The 23,750-nt window shown below is 40.8% G+C and overlaps 2 protein-coding genes across 3 annotated transcripts in view; both read left to right on the forward strand.

Moving 5' to 3' along the window:
• LOC131239527 (uncharacterized) overlaps positions 1-709 on the forward strand; it is a 42,630-nt gene extending 41,921 nt beyond the window's left edge. For both annotated transcript variants that reach the window (XM_058237269.1, XM_058237270.1), the window contains exon 27: positions 39-709. In XM_058237269.1, the coding sequence (XP_058093252.1) occupies positions 39-152 (114 nt within the window). In that variant the 3' untranslated portion in view covers positions 153-709. The remainder of the gene's footprint in view (positions 1-38) is intronic.
• Positions 710-15,348: 14,639 nt separating this feature from the next.
• LOC131239528 (chloride channel protein CLC-a) lies at positions 15,349-23,469 on the forward strand. Its single transcript, XM_058237271.1, is given in 7 exon segments — positions 15,349-15,568; positions 15,681-15,868; positions 15,871-15,880; positions 16,266-16,443; positions 17,876-18,408; positions 21,201-22,356; positions 23,258-23,469. Coding segments are annotated over 7 exon segments (2,364 nt in total). The 5' UTR covers positions 15,349-15,389; the 3' UTR covers positions 23,378-23,469.
• The last annotated feature ends 281 nt before the right edge of the window (positions 23,470-23,750 follow it).

The following is a 23,750-nucleotide window of genomic DNA, read 5'->3' on the forward strand; positions in this document are numbered from 1 at the left end:
TCTTGTTTTTTTCCTTGCCCCGCTCTCTTTTGCCGTAGGTTTGTGCAAGCGTTTCATCAGAGTCTGCGAACATGAACGAGCTGCTACAGTGGAACGAGCTTTACGGTGAAGGGGGTTCCAGAAGGAAGAAGTCTCTCAGCTACTTCATGTAGCCTAGCCATTCATCTGTACAAATGCCTATTCTATTCTTCTAATCTTCTCTCATCCCCATTCTGTCGTTCTCTTGCTCCCCCTTTTACCTTTCAAAAGCCCAAGTAAGCTGCTGGTCTTGCTCTCCCAGGCCACTGACAATCGCCAAGCACAGTCAGGGCCCGAGCATGCTGTGTATAACATGAATCATATATATATGAGTAACTTATGTTGGTTGGTTTTGGATCGGTTGGTCCGCGGCGGTCTGTATAAAGGGAGTGGGCCTTCAAAAAGTGCTCCCGCTCGGCTCGCTCTCACCTTCTGTTTTGTGCCCAGTGGCTAACTGTACTTCTGCTGCCTACTACATTGTCTCGTCTTCTCTCTCAACCGTTGTGAAAACATCTCTATATATTGACTCAAGACGAGTTGTTGTGCAATGGGTTTCGGCCTTTCAGGTGAAATTTCCTGTTCTTTTTTTTTTTTTTTTTTTTTTTTTTAAAGTTTTAAATTTTAATTTTTGTTGGGGCATTGTATCGTATTACAAATTCACTGATTTGAAAAGTTTAGCTGGTGGTTTGTATGCTCTGATGGCTAATGAATGGTCCAGGTCTGTTGGGCCGCATCATTTTCCTATGGCCCGAGTCTCCTCGATAGGACTATCCTAACCTTTCAATAGGTGGCTTGCAAATAGTCTGTCAAAAGCTGAAGCTTGGCGATAGTCCACGCTAAACTTGAAAAAGGGTTGAAGGTTGGTGCTTTGTTCTTCCAACCTGATATTATAATATTTTGATGCATTGTCTGTCCCTGGTGGGGCCAAGCAGAGCAGCGATCTTGATTATTAGGTTGTGTATTCTTGGGTTGAGGATCATCGACTTCCTTACGCCCACGTCTCCTCATCTTTGTTTCGTGCCCTTATTTATCTTGTATTTTCTTAAGGAAGATTGCGAATTTGAATTTCAGCTTGCAATCTTTACATTTTCCTGATTTTAATCCAAATGCCATTTTTGCAAATTCAAGATGCAATTGAAGGTTGTATATGCAATTTTTCTTTATATTTTGTTTGGTTAGATTATTCATCGTTTTTAGTAGTGTATGTTTTGCTAAAGTGGCAACGGTCAGCTCAATTTGTGGGTCCACATGCGAAGATGGTTGGATAGCAGGAATTTATCCATTTATAGGCGGTACATGTTGGGGATGGTTCATTTAATGAATTGAGGCAGATGGTATTTCTCATTCGACAAGTATCATATCTCGTTGATCTAGACTGTTCATTAGGTCCAACGCACATGTAAATGGCTACCATGCAAGCATCAAGCCAATCCGAATAATATTAACCATTTGATCAGTGGTCTTTAATATGGACAATTTATATAGTTTACACAAAAAATAGGCCCACCCAACAATTTGATCCATCTAGACGGTAGGACCGTTAATGGATTGCTTATGGTATTAAAGAATCAGTATTAGTGGTCTTAGAGCACTGGAGCATATCTCATCTTTCTCACCCTCTTTCTAGGGTTGAAAGTAGGAAGAGAAACTTTGATACTCTGGCATTGTGGTGGATGATACACGTAAGACTTACAAATTATTAAGTAATTGTAATCAAGCTGGATGCAAATAATTCAAACTGAGCTGTCCAAATTATGGATCCCAATTCCCTACTGTGCTAATTTGATAAACTAACTGTGGGATTGGTGGAAATTTATTGGACCGTTGGAACTGAAATTAACGATAGTGATATCCATGAATGAGAGGTTAGGATTGTGTAACAAGCTTAACGAGAGTGATCTCCAAAAGTTCTGAGTGCCTGCGTTTCAGGCATCATATACATCCAGAGCATCAATAACTTCTCACGTAGGAATGAATTGTTGGGGCCATTGGGTTTTGCAGATGGGTCTAAATTCAGAGACCTCAGATCAGAGGCTGTCTGAGCTTCTTTCACTTTGTGGGCTGGACTTCAGGGTGGCTCCCAAACCCAGTTCAGGCCCAAATCAAAAGATTTGCTACAATACCTCCCTTGGTTTGCATTTTTATTTTATTTTATTATTATTATTTTTTTAAAGATCTGAAGTTTAAGGAATTGTCATGTTTAGATGATCCAAACTGTGTATGTTATGGGCCACACGGTGGATTACTTGGGGTTTGTCGTGGATCACGTGAGGCCAATCGGTTGAACGGTTTGGATTATTTAAAATGATGCCAGATCGAACGGCTAAAATTCCAACATAAAAAAAGAAGTGCACGTTAGTTGTAGAAGCGTGAGCATGTCAACCAACCGTTGGGTGTGGCCCACCTCATAAATCTGGTCTTTTGGGGTGAGCATGGCCCACCCATTGATTAGATTTGCTTTGATGATTTTGGGTTTCCGATTATGGACACAATTAAAAAAAAAAACGTGGGGCCCCACACTGGCAAAATGAACTTTTTAAGGCGAGCACTGGATCATTTCTCAATAAGCAAAGCGCACCTTTTTTGCTTTTAATTAATCGGTGAGGATTATTTTTTATTGAGTTGTCTCCCTCCTATCCAATCTGCAACTATTATATTGTTTTTATCATTATTATGATTCTTACGGATCCAAATATCTTAATTGAAGATCTTAAGAAAAATGACACGCATGATTTGTGGTGTGGTCAATTAAGGTTTGTTGTATATCTACTGTTTTCCTGTGGTGTGGTCCACCAGAAATTTAGATCTTCTTCATTTTTGGGCCCATGCCCTGAAATGAGCTGGCAAAACGGATGGACGGCGTGGATATACAACAAATATATTAAGGTGAGCGCCCTGGTCACAGCCTAATCGAATTCGCTTCCAACACGTGGCTCCTCGGCCGGTTCGCCTAAATGAATAGATAAATGATTATATACAATTCCAGTACGTAACCTTCACATCCACCCCTTTCTTTCTCATTATTTTCTGCGATGTGCTGCTGGGAATCCCGTCCTTGCAAAAAGGTGGGCACCCCTGAATTATTTTGCGTGAAAATCAATTCAATCCATTCATTGGGTGGGCCATGGCCATGCATCTCATCATACCATCGTTTGCTCATTCAGATTTATGTTGTGCCCCATCAGATGGGTAGATCACTCTGATTTTCACAACAATGGATCATCATGGCTTTAGCCAGCTTCAACATGGCTCCGATCTAACAAGAACTTAAACCACATCTTTTTAGGAAAAACGGAAAAGGCTTGTTGTCCTGGGCCACTATATCCTCAATGATGATGGATCACCTAAAAATAAATCCGAACCATTAATTTTATAAAATAATGAATATAATGATCTTAAAATTAATTATTTAATCAAAATGGTTTATAAAATTAGTTTATTTGTCTATATTAATTAGCTATTCCAATTCTTAAAATAAGGCTAAATCCATAAAGGTCATAGATCTTTTGTTGAGAATCATTATCCCTATGAGAATTAGTTGACCACCCAACCTACTATGATCTACTTAAGAGGCACACATATTAATTAATAAAAACAATCATTAAATCTCCAATAGCGCCCGAGGTCATGTAATGTCTAAGAATAAGCATAACAAAGATAGAAAGTGTAAGATATAATACACAATTAAATATAGTTTGATTGTGTGTACTTCGAGGTGGAGTCTATATTGTATCTTGTAGACCAAGTGGATCCTATATATAAATGTGTGTAGGGCTGTACATCGAGCCAAGGCGAGTTGAGGTGGGTCAAGCTTGGCTTGGTTCGTTCGTGCTCTTGTCGAGTTCAAGTTCGAGCTTACCATTGAAGCTTGGCTTGTTTGTTAAACATTTCGATTTAAGCTCAAGGCAAGCTTGTGGGTCGAGTCGAGTCGAGTCTGCTCCCAACCTGACCCAACTCAGCAACCAACCAGCACCCGACTCAACCCAGCAACCCGACCGAACTGACCCATCCCCAAAATGAAATATTCAATTAATAATGTGTGTGTGTGTATTAAATAGAGCCATAGAGGTACTTTGTTGTTTGTGTTAAGAAAGAGAGAAGAGAGCTCAGGCGAGTGCAGGTCGTATGGCTGAGATAAGTTGGGCAGATGTTGATTCAAGATAAGGCAAGTGGCTGAGAGAGAGAGAGAGAGAGAGAGAGAGAGAGAGAGAGAGCGCAGCGAATTAAATAAAGAAGAAAAAGGGTATAAAAGGGACGGACAGGTTTGGTATGGTTTAAGTTTTATTTATTTTTAAAATTTTTAAATATAATAATATATATTATATTATATATAAAATATATTCAAGTCGAGCCGAGCTAGGTTCGAGTTGAATAGAGTCAAGTTCTACTATGTTCGAACTTGGCTTGTTTTCAAAATGAGTTGGGTCATATAAAGCTTGGCTAGCCTCGAATTATCATTGGAGTCTAGTCAAGTCGAGCTAGATCGAGCCAAGCCGAGCGAGCTTTTCGAGCTAGCTTGGCTCGTGTATAGCCCTAATTGTGTGTACTTTGGGGACCGATAAAAACACCTAATTACACCTATCTTTGTAACAATGTAGTAGCTTTGTAAGTAGAGATAAAGTATGTTTGATTAGAGCATCTCCATTCATACATCTTCAGGTCATAGGGATTTAATAGAGCTAGTGCAACTACATGCTTATTTAAGTCTGAGCATGATAAGTCTCTCAGCTTTGATACTAGCTAGTGACCAAAGGCCCCAACCGAAGAATCGTGTAGGGCACACTTACAAGATCATATGTAGCAGGGGCAGGTGCTGTCTATCCGGACACCAAGCCAATCCCTTTACACGATATGTCTAGTTAATCACATTAAAGGTATCATCAAAAACCTTCATGGATATAGCTAAGGCAATGAAATTCATCCAACATAACTCACCCTTGGCTATTAAGCCATTGTGTTCAATCTCAAGTTCTCAAAAACATAAAATATTATACCTTTCAAACTCACACAGATATATTTCATAAGAATTAGTTAAAAAAGAAAATATATTATACTATTAACTTATGTCTAATAACAATGATTTTTAAAGCATTCTTCTAACAAAAACCTTTACTAAGTCTCCTAATAAATGAAGTATTAATATTAGTAACATGAATGACTGAAATTCTCAATAACATTGTGTGACATTCACTCCATACATCAAATGCATTCTTCGTCTAACCACTTGAGATTAAAAATCACTTGGATCCAACCATAAGTTTATGTGTGGGGCCCACTATAGTGTGGATAATCCATCCAACTCGTTTCACCACATGTAACTAGGAATGATAATGGGACAATCCCTAAATCAACCAGATCCAAAACTTAGGTGGGCCACACTGCATGAACATAGTGGTTTTAGGTGCGAGTTTGCATTGTTTCCCATGGTGTGGACCACCTTAGTCTTGAATGGGGCTGATATTCAAGGGTGTATGGTGAGACCTGATGAACGGAATCGATGTGACAACAGCAACGCTGTGGGCTCCACAACGTTCGGGTTCGATGTAGCCGTCTATGACACGTGGGATTTTTATTTTATTATTAGACGTTGATATTTATATTCAATTCAGGTTGATCACATGATCTCAACGGATAAGATTTGCATTCCTAAACAAGAAGAGGTTTTGGTGCTGTTCACACTGTATCACGAACGGCTGACCCTGGCCGTATATATGACACTTGTGAATCGTAGTGGTGGATCCAAGCCGTCCACCTAGTGGATCATTTCAATTGACGGCCTGCAGTTGAAATTCACAAAAAAATGGTTGATTCTATCCAAATGGACAAATGGCCTCCCAATTGACGGATAGAACGAACTTGGAAACTAATGGCTAAGATTGTATTTTTTTCAGATTGGTTTTCAGCCAAGGACGATGTACTGACAAGACCCAGTATTTTGGTCGGTCGGAATTCAACAGATCTCCTGACACGTGCGAGGAATGATTTGGTCATTCAGCGCAACAGATCAGAGACTGCGTCGTTGACCGGGGAATTTTACTAACCCCACGCTCGCGCAGGATGCGGTTTGGCTAGTGAAGTTGGGTCGGTGCTCTGTAGGCCCCACCACGATGTATGTGTTTTATCCAAGCCGTCCATCTATTTTTTCCAGATGATTTTAGAGCTTGATCCCAAAATGAGGAAGAAATAAATCTCAGGTGGACCACACTACAAGAAAACAGTAGTGATTGAATGTCCACAATTAAAAACCTCCTAGGCCCACTGTAATATTTATTTTACATACAACCTATTGATGACGTCACTCAAACTTGGATAAAGGAAAAAAAACAAATATCAGCTTGATATAAAACTTTTGTAGCCCCAAAAAGTTTTTAATGGTAGGCATTCAATAACACTGTTTCCTATAATGTGGTCCACTTTGATATCGGTATCTATCTTTTTTAGGGCTCATACCATCGGTATCTATCTTTTTTAGGGCTCATACCATAAAACAATCTGGAAAAATGAATCTATGGCATGGATGAAACACAGACATCACAGTGGGGCGACGGCCCCGTCCAATATCCAAACCGCCTATGAATACTCGTACCCTTGACCGGGTGTTGAAACTATCCAGAATCAATCACTGGAGCAAGAGCAAGGGTATGGAACCAGACCCAACAAAAAACCAATTAAAATTTTGAATTGAAGAACAAACCATGATTTAGTAAATTAAATCTTAATGTTACCTTTCCTTGAAATCCTAACCTCTCATCTTTTCTTCCAAATTCAAACCTCAACCTTACTCTAGATGTAGAGCGGATTAGGTGAGACCCCGGCCTCACCCACTGCAGTGAGACCTTTACCATGGGGCCCACCTTGATGTATATATTATGTATCCTCGTTGTTCATTCATTTCTCCATATTATTTTAACACATTATCTCAAAAAATGAAGCAAATTCAATTATTAGGTGGACTATGTCATCAGAAACAATGGCGGTTGATCATACTACCATTAAAAACTTTTAAGGTGCACATTAAAATTTCAGTCAGGTCTATTCTGTTGATAAAGTCACGTAAACTTGGTTGAAAGGTAAAAAAAAAAAAAACAAATATCACCTTGAGCCAAAACTTTTATGACCCACTAATGGTCAATCACCACCGCTTCTTATGGTATGGTCCACCTGATAATTGGATTTACTTTATTTTTGGGATAATGCCATAAAATGACATGGAAGATGAACAATGTTGATATATAATACATACATTAAGGTGGGCTCCACGGCAAGGGCTATCATCTTGGGTGAGGTGAGGGTCTCACATAATCCACTCTCCCCTGCATGAGGGGTTAGAATGTCTTTTTCCATGGTCAACAATTAACTATAATGAAATAAATACAATTCTATCACATCACAAAGTCTTCTTGGCGAACATGAAAAACATGAAAGATATGTTTTACATGAAACGAAGAGACTTATTTATTTTGAGCCAAAAGCAAGGGTATTATGTCAAAACCTCATAAGAATTTTAAACATCCATTTGTTTTTTGTAATGTGCATTTGCATGGATTGTCTTGGTCTGATACACATGCGCCAGTTTGGCAAATTAGGTGGTGTGTAGGAAGACACCTTTACGGCACATTAGCTTAGCAAAATTCCAGGGAGTTGTTGGAAGGGATGCCTATTAATTTATCTAATTTTAAAGGGCTTACAGGTATATGGATTACATGAGCTGTTTGGATGCTTGTAAAATATTAATTTACTCATAAAATATATTTTTTTACAGCCGTGTACATTTTATAGGCTACATGTACTATTGATGCTGGTTAGCCTACCTTAAACCTTTGTGTACCTGTACAAGAAATGGACAAAGAAAATCTTGGCTAGTACAATTGACCCTCCGATGCCTAAGTGAGGTAGGAATCTAGGTATAGTTGTAAAAAGGGTTTTAAGTTAGAGATTGTGCATACTTTTCTTTACAGGAGGGGGATGTATGTATAGCTCTCTTAGAGACGGTATCGGATATGGCAATGAATTCGCCATCTGATACCGTCTTATATTAGGATTCTAATTTTAAGGATGCGCGATTGTTCCTCTAAGATTCTTGGAGAAAATTCAGAGAATCTTCTAGTAAACTCCAGAGTAATGGACAATCAACTAAATTGGGGTGTAAGGTTGAACTTGACCTTGAACTCAAGCTCGATCTCAACTTCGGCTGAGGTCGAGACCTGCTTTGAGTTGAGGCTATAGTTGATGCTGGTTGAATTTAGGTTGACTTTGAGGTCAAGTGAGTCACAGTTTAGCAAGCCTTTTGATGAAGCCGTGCTCCCATCCTGAGTTAGCTTAACCAGGCCATTTTCACCCACAACATGTACTCTTGAAATTCTAACGTTTTATTGTATTTCATATCATAGTTTATAAAGATAGGTGGGAAAGAGATGTCCACTCTTATTTTTATAGGGCAAATCATGATAATTATATAAAATCTACTCCACCGGCTAGATGCCACACTAAAATTTGGGATGGGGGAAAATAAATTATGCCCATATGTGATTCAGGTGGACTATACTAAGATAAATAATTTGGAGGATAAGCATTGCATGTACACTATTTTGAATCATGTGGTCCCCCAAATGTAGTTGAGTTATGTGCATGATGAACTTGGTGATTGGAGTGAACTTCATATAAACATCACAATAAGGCTCGATTGCTCTACTAATTCCTTTACTCGCACTTGCCGTTAAGAAATTCAATGGAAGATACTCTAATAATAATTACTTATATTAATGAGATAACTTATTGGAACCCAATTTTGAAGTGTGAGGGTCAAAGTTCTTGACCCATTTAGAAATTGGGTAGGGGTTGGGTCTAACATTCTAAGCCTAGTTAAAAGATCCAGTAGAGTCCAGGTTGGGTCTATTATATTGGACCCATCTAAAAGGTTGTGTCTAAGTTAGGTCCAATTAATTTTAATAGTAATATTATATACATTATAAATACACATTATTTAAGGTTTCATTAAATTGCATTCAAGGTCCCTACTCATGTATCAATGGTAGACTCTATGAGTTTGAACATTGAAGTAATGGGTTCGATTCAAATTACCTTTTCTTGTGAACTTTTTGACCCTGTTTTATGGGAATCTCGGCCGCAACTAAATAACATCTGTCCAAACAGAAAAGGTTACTTTTAGTTGTCTACAATGACCTTTTAAGATTGACTAAAATACTCTAAAAATGAGAAATGATCATATACGTTACTTGTATATCATGCAGCCACTTTCTTTCATGCAAGCGTCTAATTGTACTTGATCCGTTCAAAAGGTGGGCCATACCATGATGATCATATGTAATAAAATCAGGTGATCCACTCCTTAGGTGGCCACACCATTTCATCCCTCATTTATATATTGTTACGTTCTGGCCCACCCAAAAGTGGATCGCTGATGGATCTCGCTATAATGAGGTCCAAACATCTCTCCCTATCAGAACCGTTCATTCAGGATCTCCCAATCATAAAAATAAATAAATAAATAAAAGCAATCATCCAATAATTACACTGTTTGGACCATTCAACCTTTAATAGGTGGTGTAAAAGCTGACACTGAAGACAAAAAATCCAACCGCTCAAATTAAGTGAAAGTTCGTTAAACGGCTAGGATAGTCCGATTAAGCCAATCTTTTGTTACTGGCCAATCTGTAGGTGAACACGTTGGATGAACGGTTCAGATCATCATACATATGTGCAATGTGTACTACAAGATATGGAGGTACGAAAATTTTCGTACACCTGAGGAGGCATCAGATCCCTTGATCTAGAATGCCCTGTTCTGTAGAGCTGGCAAAGTGAGAAAAAGGCCTACCTTTTGACATATGGGCTTCTTTATCCATCACATGCACATGATTTTCAGTTTAAAATACAAGTGAGGAAAATGCATGGCAATAAAGAAATAATGGGAGAGGTATGGGAAGTGGGCCCCACATAAGAAAGTGGGCCCGGAATAATTTAAACGATAGAATTTGATTACATGCTGCCAACGATCTCAGGATTTTGAAATTGAGATCGTTGTCTTGTGAATGAATGGACGAAAATGAGGACAGCAACCCACGTTGAGGATGGTGGGCCTTAGAAATCTTTATGATGCACGTTCGCCATCAGTTTTAAATAGTGGTGACTCATCCACCGCACATGGCAGTAGCATGTGCAAGTTAATCCAAACCGACCAAATCGTGGAAAGATTTGTCTGTAACAGGAACGAAAAATTACACGGATCAAAATTATCACAACCGCTTGATATTGTTAGGTTGAATTTGGACCGTTGATGGTATTATGTTTTCCTTTAGCTGTCCTTTTGTGGTCCACGGATTGGATGGTTTCTTGTTCCATGCAAAATTTCCGTTGAGGCCTATAGGAAGTTGTGCCCATGATATGGACCGTCTGGATTCGATGATGAAGGATGAGTCAATATTAATCAAGAAATGGTGGTAAACTCACACCACAGTTTATTCGATTACTGAAACTCTCCCTATATCATTCGACTGCACTGGATAAGGTGGCTTTTCGCGGTTTCGAAAAGCCGCTTTTTCTTGTACCGTCCACGTGTTTTGATCCGCTACGTGCAACTGTACACGTGTATGCGCCAGCTAGTTGCACAATAATTGGGGGCATTTTTGTCTTTTTACTCTTTTTCACACAAAGCCTGTCGTCAGTCGAAGCACAAGAGCGAAGATGCGTCGCCGGCGGATTTGCACATCATGCACGAGTTTCCGGTTTTAAAAATGGGGTCCACCGTTCGATGATCCAGATCATGAGTCTGTTGTTTCCCACCTTAGATGGAGAATGCCTCAACAATATTCTCCATTAGACAATCTTAACCTTTTGATTTCCGCCTTATAGATAGACGGTCGAGATTCAACTGAGAAAAGTCCTTATGTTGGTAGCTGGGATCTTTGTGGGGCATGCTATATCAACCGTTGGATTAACAGAACAATGGTCTGGATTATTGAACCATGGGATCCATTTGTCATATGATGAAGAAAGGTGGGCCTCTCTTGATCTCACTGCCTCTTCAGAAAAGTGTAGGTGGATCTACTATCCATCACTCGTCACTGCTTTGATCTGATACTGACCGTTCGATCAGATCCGTCCATAGAAAATATTGCTCTAGGTCAAAGAAAATGAATAGACGTGGAAGCTCTAATCATGGCATTTTGGACGGTGATTGAAAGTGGGCCACAGTTCTTTTCTTATGGACGGTGGCCTGTCTTTTATGAACGGCTGTGGCGACGTGTCCACACTGGTCAAGAACAAGGTAGAGGAGATGATTAGGTCTCCAACTAATTACAAATCTCCATTATGGTGTGTCTCGATGGACCGAGATACATTCGCTGCGCATCCCACTGATTCATTTCAAACACAATCCAGGCGGTCGAAATCTATGCCCAGCTGTGGATGGAGCAAAAGTGCAAAATTGGACGCAGGGGATGATATTTTCCATCTGATTTTAAATGTAAATTCGGGCCGCTGACTAGTTTATTTTCAACCGTCCATTTGGTAGCCATAAATGGATGGCTTGGATTAATAGATCAGAGCGATTTTATATATATTATCCTTCCACATTGGGACCCACAATTTGGATGGCCTGGATAGACTTGCGTCAGTGCCAGATGCGAGAAAACGAGTCACCACTATTTAAGAGTCTGAAAAGACATCCACCACGTGGCTCCGCTAGAAGAAATCGCGAACTGAATATGTTCTTAATCAAAGTAGGGTCCACATTTCGTACGGTTCGGATGCACCGATTGTCGAGCTATGTGTGATGGGAACGTTTGCGACGAACAGATCTTAGTTTGCTGCAACGAACTTGAAGGCAGAGTGAAAAATGGATTAGATCAGGCTTGTCAGTTAGGTTTGCTGAGCTCATACGCATGTAGGAGATGCCCATTCACACGCAGGTACAAGTGTCAATATGACACATGTACGTGATCAGAGCTTTCTATCAGGTGGAAATAAACCTTGAAATCTTCTGGCCTAAATTTTAGTGAATTTCACTCTTCAAGTGGGCTACATAACGTTAAATCGAAATGGACGGCTAATAAAAATCTGTTGTAATTGTCTGTTGTTCGTTGTGGAGAACCTGAGGGGTGAAACAGCCTCATTTTTTAGGACGTGGATCTAATCATCGTATCCCACGGATGGAAAGATCTGATCATGTCCCAAAGATGGTCTGGAAAAACAAATGAACGGCGTGGATGAAACCCATATATCAAGCGGGTTCAGGACGCAATCCGATTCCGACACATATCCCCTTGAACTAAATGACAAAAGCCTGTATTTTTTTATCAGTTGAAATTCCAAAGAGGCATTTTGTATTTTTCAGGAGTGATAGAATACAGAGCCGCAGGTCCAGTTCCGTACAAGTGGGACCCATTGGTTCGGCAATCCAGGAAGGGGATTGGCTGGTGTACTGACACCACCGACCTGGCTGGTGTGTGTACGTGTGGTGCGACGAGATCTGACGCTCGTCGAGCTCCGGCCTGTACGAACGGTTCAAAGGAAATCAAAGTTACATTGGATCCACAATGATGTATTTATTATATCCAAACCGTCCATTCATTTTGAGGGATATTTTTAGATCATGAACCAAAAAATGAGTAATATCCAAAGCTCAGGTGCACCACACCATAAATAGAAGTGGGGATATTCTCACGGTTAAAACATCCGCAGGGCCCACCATAACGTTTATTTTCCATCCAATCTGTTCATAAGGTCACACAGACCTGGATGAAGAGGAAAAAAAAATATCATATTGATCCGAAACTTCTGTAACCACCAAAATGGTTTCAATGGTATACGTTCAATCCCCCACTGTTTTTTTAAGTGTGGTCCTCTTGATCACTGGATCTGTCTTATTTTTCGTCTCAAACCTTACAGCCAGTTCGCGAATTGATTGGACGGTTTGGATATAACACATACCTCATGGTGGGACCCACAGAAGTTGGTGACGTCAGCACACCAGCCAATCCGCTTCCAGCAATCCACACCATTGATTTGATGGATCCTAGGATGTGGGATGCCTGAAGTCTCTTGGATGTGGAGATCCTGAATTTGATTAGAGGGCCACAAAAATAGGCTGCTGAGTAAAACGCACAAGGGTCCAAAATGGAAGGATTATAATCTTCGGATCTGAGATAGTGTTGGGACATCTAAGGTGGGCCCCATCAGATCAACGGTTTGATTCAGCATAATGTGGCCCCCAGCCTTTGATTTCATGTGTTCGAAACTGCCATAGATGGGAAGATCCTAGCCCTACAGTCAGTAAATCTAAAGATAGACACTATATTCGACCTTATGGACGGTGAAGATCGAAGAACCAATACTTCAGATTTTTTTGGACCCCACATCTACGGTGGGCTCATTTTGTCAAAGGCACGGATCACTGGACCATGCGCCAGTCTGTCTCAGAACATTCGCAAACCCTGGATTTATTGAATCACACCACCAATATTTCCTTCTTTTTCGTCCCTTGATTTAGGTGGGCCCCACTCATAATAATAACTTGTGTACAAAAATATTATTACCAACCGTCCAAAAATTTCAAGAAATCAATGAAACAGCCAAATTACCCAAATGCCCTTGTGTCTTTTTTAAGTACCCAACATACCCTCCGTACCCCCATTCCAGTATCGGTTGTGGAGTACGGACCTCCTATCAGAAACATGTATCAGGATGGTCTATCTGAATGATATCATCATGATCCGAGCCGTTCATCCTGTGGCTACCTTACTAATTGGTCATAATCCAACTAGAAAATCCCTACTGTTTGATCTGTGGTCACAATTGCGTACTTAGAATAATAAATCAATGGTCCACATTCAACAGGCATAGATCCACCAATCCAAATGTCTTTGGATCAATTTCAATCTGGGCCGTTAAAAGAACTCCGTATTACCATTTTAGAGAAACTTACCCATGTTTTACCAACTTATTTTCAAAATCTTCTTATAAGAGGTGGTTTGGCTGGTGACCCCAACACCAGCCAGGAATCTGACCTCAAAGCTCGATGGACCCACCTTGACATGTATGTTTTATTCAAGTTGTAAATTCATTTTTCAACCTTATACTAGGGCATGCGCCCAAAAATGATGCAGATCCCAAGCTCAAGTTGTAACTTAAAATAAGCCAGCAAAATAGACAGATAGTAAGAATAAAACACATATATCATAGTTGGGCCCACAAAGCTTTGACACCAACTATTTTATTAGTGTAGGTTTAAATCCTCTTGTGCTCAAAATAAATCAAGATGATCCATTCAAAACAGGCCGATAAACACCAACTGTTTTTAGGTAACCTATCAAATTATAGTTTTTTGGATTCATCGTGAAATTGGTTTTAAAATGATTTTCATTTAATGTAACAATTGTTAGTGAGTTTAAGATAAATGGTTGTATACGTAGAATTTATAGCCTACGTGCAGTTCAAAAAGAGCTCAAAAGTCAATACTATTTTTAATATATGTGATTTAAAAAGCTTTTTTTATCTTTATTCCACATACCTTTCCAAAAAAGGTTGATGAGAGCAATGCTTGTGCACTAATACATGATATAGTGACAGATCTCGATCACATCTCAAGTGATGATATGAATTGCTCATGTTCTGGATTCTATAACACCAAGCCATCTTAAGTAGCTGTTTTTAAATGGCAATTGTATATTCAATGGCTTATATTCTAATATAAAATTTAAAGATCAAGATCATCAACAAAGCATGATTATATGATCATAAGCTTCCTTACGATGGTAATGAAAAAAATGAGCCGTTCAGATCGCTCCCATGATGCAATCCAAAGGGCATGTACAAGAGATACCAACCTCCATTGCAGGATGCAATATATCCAAGGCATCAATCATTTGGGCTGCCTGGCTACATGTTATGGCTCAAAAAGTTGATCCCCTCATTAGGTGGGCCACTATGTTATACATAGGTGCATGGCATAGAAAACTTTAGGCTGGGTTTCTTCAGCTTACCTATGTTTCATAAACTGTGGCCCACTTGATTTTATTTAAAAGAACCTGCAGAAAATAGTCATAGTGGGACCCTTAAGATGGATGGACTGGATCGCTTGCCTTTGTGCTATGTTAACACATTTTGGTATGTATATGAGCTAGCATAGCTCAGCGTACCATTTCCCGCCAAGGATACTCCAGTCAATAAATAAAAAGTGATGGGGCATGGTAGTCATGTAAGGAAAAACTCTCTCTCTCTCTCTCTCTCTCTCTCTCTCTCTCTCATACATCATAGTTCATAAGCACGAGCACTCTCCCATAGAATTGAAAGCAATTGCACACTTTCATACATCTCTCTCTCTCTCTCTCTCTCTCTCTCTCTCTCTCTCCATGGATCCAAATCCAATAGCAGAACCAACAACAGCAACCCAAATGGAAGGAGGAGAAGAACATGATCCTGAAAACAATTCCCTACACCAGCCATTGCTCAAGAGAAGCCCCACCCTCTCTTCCAATCCATTAGCTATTGTTGGAGCCAAGGTCTCTCACATTGAGAGCTTGGACTATGAGTAAAAACCCATACCATCTCTCTCTCTCTCTCTCTAAAATTCAAATCTTCCATGTAATAAACATGGATTAAACTCATTTGGGTGTTTTCTATTTTTGATCATTTCAATCCAGGATCAATGAAAATGATCTGTTCAAGCATGATTGGAGGAGTAGATCAAAAGTCCAAGTCCTGCAGTACATTTTCTTCAAATGGACTCTGGCTTTCCTTGTTGGGCTCCTCACCGGGGTCGTCGCGTCCCTCATCAACCTCGCGATCGAGAACATCACCGGCTTCAAGCTGCTCGCTGTGGCCCGCTTGGTTGAGAAAGAAAGTTGAGTCCTCTTTAATGTATTGGATCACCATTTCTGTTCCTTTACTACTATGATAATGGAATGTGACTTTGTGCCAGCTCAGCCAAGTCGACTCAGCCAAAACTTACAGGGCTTGGATCTTCTTTTTTTTTTTTTTTTTTTGAATTACAGAAATTGATATTGCTTTGGGTGAATTTATTGAATTAATTGACAAATAAAGGTGGATAGAATTTTAATTTCTAATTAAAAATTCACATTTTACAGATTTTCTTTTGAGTCTATTGTAGAAAGGATTCGGCACGACTTGGTTGATTTGTATCTGACTCAGAAAGTTTTTATCAAAGTCTTTAGAGCTTGATAGAGATTTCTTGAGCCTGAGGGTTTTTGTTGATTGTGGTGGTACAGGTATATATCAGGGCTCCTTTATTTCACGGGTGTGAATCTAGCACTGACATTGGTTGCTTCGGTTCTCTGCGTAGTATTCGCACCAACTGCAGCCGGGCCAGGCATACCAGAAATCAAAGCTTATCTCAATGGTGTCAATACACCCAACATGTTTGGAGCTTCTACGCTCATCGTCAAGGTCAGTTGGTATTCAGTCAGGAACATGAAATTCAATCAGAGAATCAGTTCCCGAGATGGGTTTTGTCAGAAAAGAATTTTCGATGTTTTGATTACATCGTTAAAATAATTTAGTAGTTTCTATCAGTTGGATTCAATTGAAAAAACCATTTTTTTAAAAAGATGGGTTTGATCAGAAAACCATTTTTCGATATGAATTCAATCTTACAACTGTTTCATGAATTGGTTCTGCTGGAATTGAGAAGACCAGTTTTTTAGATCTGTGAAATCAGGTTCTGAGAAGGGCTGGTCTAGAAGACCGTTTTCTCTGTTGGATTAAACCTGGGAACAGGAATCTGAGATTGTGATCATAAAATGAATTTCTGATAATGTGAATTCAACTGGAAAATCAGATCCCATTTTCTCTGATCATTGGATCAGTTTCTGATTTTGATTCAACCAGAACACTCTTTCATGAGTGTGTATTCCTGAGCCCTGAAATGGCTATCATGGATGGCTAAAATGAGAGAACCCATTTGAATTCTACTATCCCAAATCTGCCAATGTGTTACAAGATCCAGGATTTTGTCAGGTGGGTCCCACCTTGTATGTGCCTTGGCTCAACATTCAGGCCAGTGCAGTCACCAGATAGGCCACATGAGTAACTTGAATGTGGAATGCTGTTCTGTTCCTTTAAACTAGCAGGAGATCAGGTTGATGAACTGACCAGCACGTTTTCTTTGGGCCACAGATGTACATGGTGGGGCCCACTAGATGAATAGCCAGATCTCACACACACGTGCCACATTGGCACGTTTTGATGGATGATAATATTTCTGTAGGATTCACTCGGAAGACAGATTTTTGATATGGCTGGCTTCCAAAAAAACCATTCAAATCAAAATGGTTTCAACAAATAAACAATTTAATGAGTTTGGATCAGAATCAGGAAACAAGATTCGGAGACAAATGCTGTGAAAATGCGATTCGCAGAAGCGGGTTCAATTGGAAATCATTTTATACAATGCTCGGCCTGAATTACCGGCATTTTCATTCGACCCAGCATCTCGTATGGGTGGGGCACACATCTCAGCAATGTTGATTTCTGTCTGGTGGGCCCCACTATCGATGTGCGATATTTAGAAATCCCGTCTGACAATCTCGGCCATTCGAACAATCCGTCCAACTTCCTAAATGACTGTGATTGTCCAATGGAGTAGTCCATTCCAGCAGCACTGGAGTGTTAACTTCCTATATGACTGTGATTGTCCAATGGAGTAGTCCATTCCAGCAGCATTGTAGTGTTACAGGTGGGGCCCATCAGATGAACTGTCTGGATCACCCAAAGGTGGAACCAATGTATGGATGCTGTTCCCAAGCATTGTATATTTCCTCATCAAGAAAAACAACAAATCTCATCTGCAGTCGATCAAACAACATTTCCTTCTTTGCAGATCATAGGTAGCATTGCAGCTGTGTCAGCAGGCCTTGATCTAGGAAAAGAAGGCCCACTGGTGCACATTGGTTCATGCATTGCCTCTTTACTAGGCCAAGGTGGGCCCGACAACTACCGCCTGAAATGGCGATGGCTGCGGTACTTCAACAATGATAGGGACCGAAGGGACCTCATCACCTGTGGGGCTGCCTCCGGCGTCTGCGCGGCCTTCAGGGCCCCAGTTGGTGGAGTCTTGTTTGCCCTCGAAGAAGTCGCTACATGGTGGCGGAGCGCTCTTCTTTGGAGGACTTTCTTCAGCACTGCCGTCGTCGTCGTGGTGCTCCGCGGGTTCATGGAGTATTGCAAGTCGGGGAATTGTGGGCTGTTTGGGAAAGGTGGGCTTATCATGTTCGACGTGAGCGGCGTGACTGTTAGTTACCATGCAATGGATCTTCTTCCTGTTGTTGTGATTGGAATCATAGGTGGAGTTTTGGGAAGTCTATACAACTATCTTCTGCATAAGGTTCTCAGGCTCTACAGTCTCATCAATGAGTAAGCTCCTCTCTCTATCTTCTAACATGCTTATTCAGATTTAGGCCACGTTTGGTTGCACTATCAAATAGAATTGCAATAATCAGTTCAACTAAGGGTATGTTTGGGTGCACCTTAAATTGCTTTTCAGATGCAATTTAGCCAAATGCAATTTGACCCATTTGAGAAATTACATTTTTGGATGGGCACAATGCCATCAACTTGAAATCCTGTTTGGGACCCTTAAAAAAACCATTTCTGGCTTGCATTGCATTTGGATAACTGCAGTATACTCCTGTTTCAGTTTGGACAAATGGGGTCCTTGTTTCCTTGATCCAGACCATTGATCTATTGGGACCAACAATGGATGGCCCATGCACCCAAAAAAATTAGCCTCCAATCTTAAGCCTTTTTTCAGCATAATTGAGACCATTGCCCATTTCTCTTCTTAGCCATCTATTTGCCAGACAAAAATTGAAGGGTTAAGATCATCCAATTTAGGAGATTTTTGGGGGTGTAGTCCACTATGGGGCCCAAATGACCAATGGTCTGGATCATCGAACAATCGGCTCCACTCATCTGAATCCAAAATTCAAGTATCGAGGGCGCATCCTCGAATGGAGGATCATATAATTCCTAATTGAAGATACTGAGGGTCTGTTTGGGTGCCATTTAAATTTGAGTTGATTTCATTTTAGATAACCAATATTCATGATATCTAATACACAATTACGATTAACTAAAATAAGATCAACTCGTTTTTAAGCAGCACCAAACACGTCTTCAAATTGCAGTTAGATTCTTTTCAAGTACAACTTGAAAGTGATCCAATTGCAATTTGAAATACTGAAAAAGGTAATTACTGATTTTCTGCTTAATCCAACTGATTGTTACAATTCATGTCAATGAAGAATCCAGATGCAGCTTATGTAATTCATTGAAACTGTTTCCATTCTCATATCTGAGAACCCAAGCTGTATTGTGACTGTGGAGGTATTATAGTGCTTGGGCTGAATTAACAGTGTTTTAGTTCAGAACAGCATTCCATGCGGGTGGGTCCAATACTTATAAGGCTTTTGGTCCATTTCTCATGAGTAGAAGGTTCCACCAAATGAACGGTTTCGAACGGTGAAAGGCAGCTGACATGGGCCAAACATTGTGTACTGGTCTGTATGGATCAGCTTGAAAGGATATCTGTTCTGTTTTTGATTCCATCTCCTTGCATACACAAAACCAATAAAGAAAGCTCAATTTGGCCATTTCTTGTTTCAGGAACATCAAGATGAATGTGTACAGATGATTATGTCTATACAGCTCAAACTACGAACCCAACAATATACAAATAAATATAGATAAGCTAAGGTTGTGCTTGGATGCACAATTGAATTGAATTGCAATGTGAATGAAGTGGATGTTGAAAATTGAATGCCTCAAATTTATGCTGAAACACGGGCCATCAACCGATCGACAATCTGGTCAACAAGTCGAAGGTTATCGAAATAATTCGGTTTTGTGACAAAACTCTCTGGATAGTCTTTGGAGTTTTTGACAGGTCAAAAACTTTGGTTGACAGGTCGACCCGACCGATCGAAGTGTTTCGACTGGTCGACTCAACGGGTTGATGGGTTGCGTAGTTTTGCGCATTTTGTTTCTATTTCCATTTTTACTTAAATATATGGGTGTAACCAGAATTAAGGTTAATGCTAGACATGCTTAAAGGTTTGAGAGGGTTTTGGAGAGAGAAAAAGCTAAGGCTTTTCGCTTGAGGGCTTCAAATCAGTTAGATTTCATCTCTTGTAACCTTGTTATTCATAGTGCATTATCACTTTCTGCCATGGTTTTTCCCACAAGGATTTTTCCACGTAAATTCGGAGTGTTCTCTGTTAGATTTGCTTGTGTGATTGTGATTACCTTGTTTAATTCCGCTCTGTGTGCTTCCACGAGTCCTAACAATGGAAATGACCAAATTGCAAGTACCTTCCTTCGTATTCACACTGAGGAACTAGCTTCAAATTGCAATCAATTTGCTTTTGGGTGCATTTGGATGCAAAATCAAATTGAATTGCAATTTTTAGTCACATGAAGTGGAAATAACCAAACTGTAACTACCTTAGTATTCATATTGAAGGGATGGTTCCCAAGCTTCAAGTTTGGGACTAATTCCTCATAATGCATGCTGACAAACGTCAATTTTTTATTTTTTTTTTAAACTTCAGATAATTAAACCAACTGTTTGCAATTCAATTCATTTGTGTGTCCAAATGCAGCCTTCCAAGTTGGGATTGGAAATGAATGCAACTGCAATTTGAGGACTACTCACCATGAATACTAGGAAAAGTCATTCTGATTTGGTCACTCCCATTTGATTGAATGAAAATGCAGGCAGTTGAAGTCAATTGTACATCCAAACACAGCCTTCAAAAAATCCATAACTCATAAAAGAAACCCAATTCACTTGCGCATCCAAACACGCCTAAAACGAAATCCAGGATCTGAAAAAAGAAACCCAATTCAGTTGTGCATCCAAACATGGCCTAAAACAAAATCCATGATCCGAAAAAAGAAACCCAATTCAGTTGTGAATCCAAACATGGCCTAAAACAAAATTCATGATCCGAAAAAAGAAACCCAATTCAGCCGTGCATCCAAACATGGCCTAAAACAAATCCATGATCTGAAAAAGAAACCCAATTTGATTGCACATCCAAACATGGCCTAAAACAAAATTCATGATCTGAAAAAGAATTCTATAGTCTTCTTCTTTTTCGTTTTTTTTTCACTAAATGCTTACAAATTTCTCTCTGGTTTTGCAGAAAGGGGAAAATGCACAAAGTTCTACTCAGTCTCGGCGTCTCGCTCTTCACATCCGCCTGTCTCTACTCCCTCCCATTCCTGGCCCGCTGCTCGCCATGTGATCCCTCCCTCCCCGACTTAGCCTGCCCGACCACAGGCCGCACTGGCAACTTCAAACAATTCAATTGCCCCGCTGGATACTACAACGACCTTGCGAGCCTCCTCCATTCCACAAACGATGATGCGGTCCGCAACATCTTCTCCACCTCCACCCCAACCGAATTCCATCTAGTGTCCCTCCTCATCTTCTTCTTCCTCTACTGCATCTTGGGCCTCTTCACCTTTGGCATTGCCACTCCCTCTGGCCTCTTCCTCCCAATCATCCTCATGGGCTCTGCCTACGGCCGCCTCCTCGGCCTCCTAATGAGCCCATACACGAAAATTGATCAAGGCCTATACGCCGTCCTAGGGGCAGCGTCTCTCATGGCGGGGTCAATGCGGATGACAGTCTCACTCTGCGTGATCTTCCTTGAGCTCACCAACAACCTCCTCCTCCTCCCAATCACGATGCTTGTTCTGCTGATATCGAAGACAGTCGGGGACACATTCAATCCAAGCATCTATGAGATCATCCTGCATCTCAAGGGCCTACCTTTCTTGGATGCCCATGCCGAGCTGTGGATGAGGAACCTCAGTGTCGGAGAACTTGCAGCCGCCAAGCCGCCAGTCGTGACTCTCTGTGGTGTTGAGAAGGTGGCTCGGGTCATCCATGTCCTCCGCAACACCACCCACAATGGATTCCCTGTCGTCGATCATGAGGTAGTCCCGCCGGCGGGGTCGCGCATTGGCAGAGTGACTGAGTTGCATGGACTAGTCCTGCGAGCTCACCTTGTCGCGGTGCTGAGGAAGAAGTGGTTCTTGATGGAGAGGAGGAGGACGGAGGAGTGGGAGGTGAGGGAGAGATTTACGTCTGTCGATCTGGCGGAGCGGGGACGGACAATCGAGGAGGTGGAAGTGACAGAGGATGAGATGGAGATGTATATTGATTTGCATCCTTTCACGAACACGACCCCGTACACGGTGGTGGAAAGCATGTCGGTGGCAAAGGCGGTCGTGCTTTTCCGGCAAGTGGGCCTCCGCCATTTGCTGATCGTCCCCAAATATCAAGCGGCTGGGGTGAGTTGATCAGGCCTGTCACGAGCACCTCACACCACCACTTCACAAAACATACAAGAGATTAGCTCTGTTTTTTAAATTGAAACAGATATAACGGTAACTAGGCTGGCTTTTAACTGCTTTTTAAAAAAGCAGTTACTGCGCCGGTGGAGGTTTTACTAGCCACGAACGGGCAGTTCTGTGGGAGGCCCACCGTTATTTATCTGTTTATCCATTCCGTCTATTCATTTTATCAGATCATTTTAATGTATGAGCACAAAAATGATGCAGATCCAACGCTAAAGTGGACCACACCACAGATGACTCTAGCATTTAATGCAACCTAAGCTTATTATTTGGTGTGGTCCACTTGAGTGTTGGATCTGCCTCATTTTTTTTCAAATACCATAAAATTATCTTTTAGAATGGATGGACGGCGTGGATAAACAGATGAACCACAGTGGGCCCGCCCACAGAACTGTCCGTTCGGGGCTAGAGACAGGTGGGGTGGGACGCAATCCGCGTCCGTTTTACTAATCCCATCTGTTTATGACCCAGTCGCGTGCATGGCACCACATGTTTCCACACGTGTGGAACATCTGAGCCATCCATTGGTTAGTGGAAGTCATCAGGTGGGCCACAGTGCAGAAAACAAATGGACGGCTCATAAAACTTAATTTGGCTGCTCCTCAATGCCACCAACCTGATCCACGTGATTTTTATTCGGTGGGCCATCGATGGTTGGATGAACCAGATGATAGGGATGCTCAGACCCGGTTGAGTCTACTCGGGTTCATCACCACGAGTTAATTTTGGAAATAGCCGGACTCAGCTGAGTCATCCACCGAGTCGAGTAGGTGGGAGTGGCCCAGTTTTAAAACCATGATCATTAACCTGTTTTGCTTGAATTTGGATTTTGTAGGCATCACCTGTGGTGGGGATCTTGACCAGACAAGATCTAAGGGCCCAAAATATCTTGGGTGCCTTCCCTCATCTAGCTAACAGCAAGAGAAGAGAAAATGTGAAGGTGGGCCACACCTAGCCACTAAGATGGCAACATCATATCCTTTTGATTCTATCAGCTTTCCATTCTTTCATCTCCTTTCAAAGTAAATAAAAGAGAAAAAAAAAACATATATGTAGAATTTTGCATTTTTCATGATTTTTCCTACACGTGATGGAATAAAAGTGAGCCATTTGAGTTTTTCTTTTTCATTTTCTTCATCTTTCATCTTTCATATATGTAGAATCAATTTCTTATTTTTCCAAAATGGAAAGAGATTCAAACTCTGCATTCAACCATAGTTCAAAAACCCGAAGACTTGACTTGACTCGATGTCCAATCTGACTCGGCCAAGTTGGGACTTACAAGCCAACGAGTCAATCTGAGTCACCAAGTCTTAAAATCTTGGTCT

Source organism: Magnolia sinica, chromosome 3 (genome assembly GCF_029962835.1).
Source record: "Magnolia sinica isolate HGM2019 chromosome 3, MsV1, whole genome shotgun sequence".
NCBI classification, from domain to species: domain Eukaryota; kingdom Viridiplantae; phylum Streptophyta; class Magnoliopsida; order Magnoliales; family Magnoliaceae; genus Magnolia; species Magnolia sinica.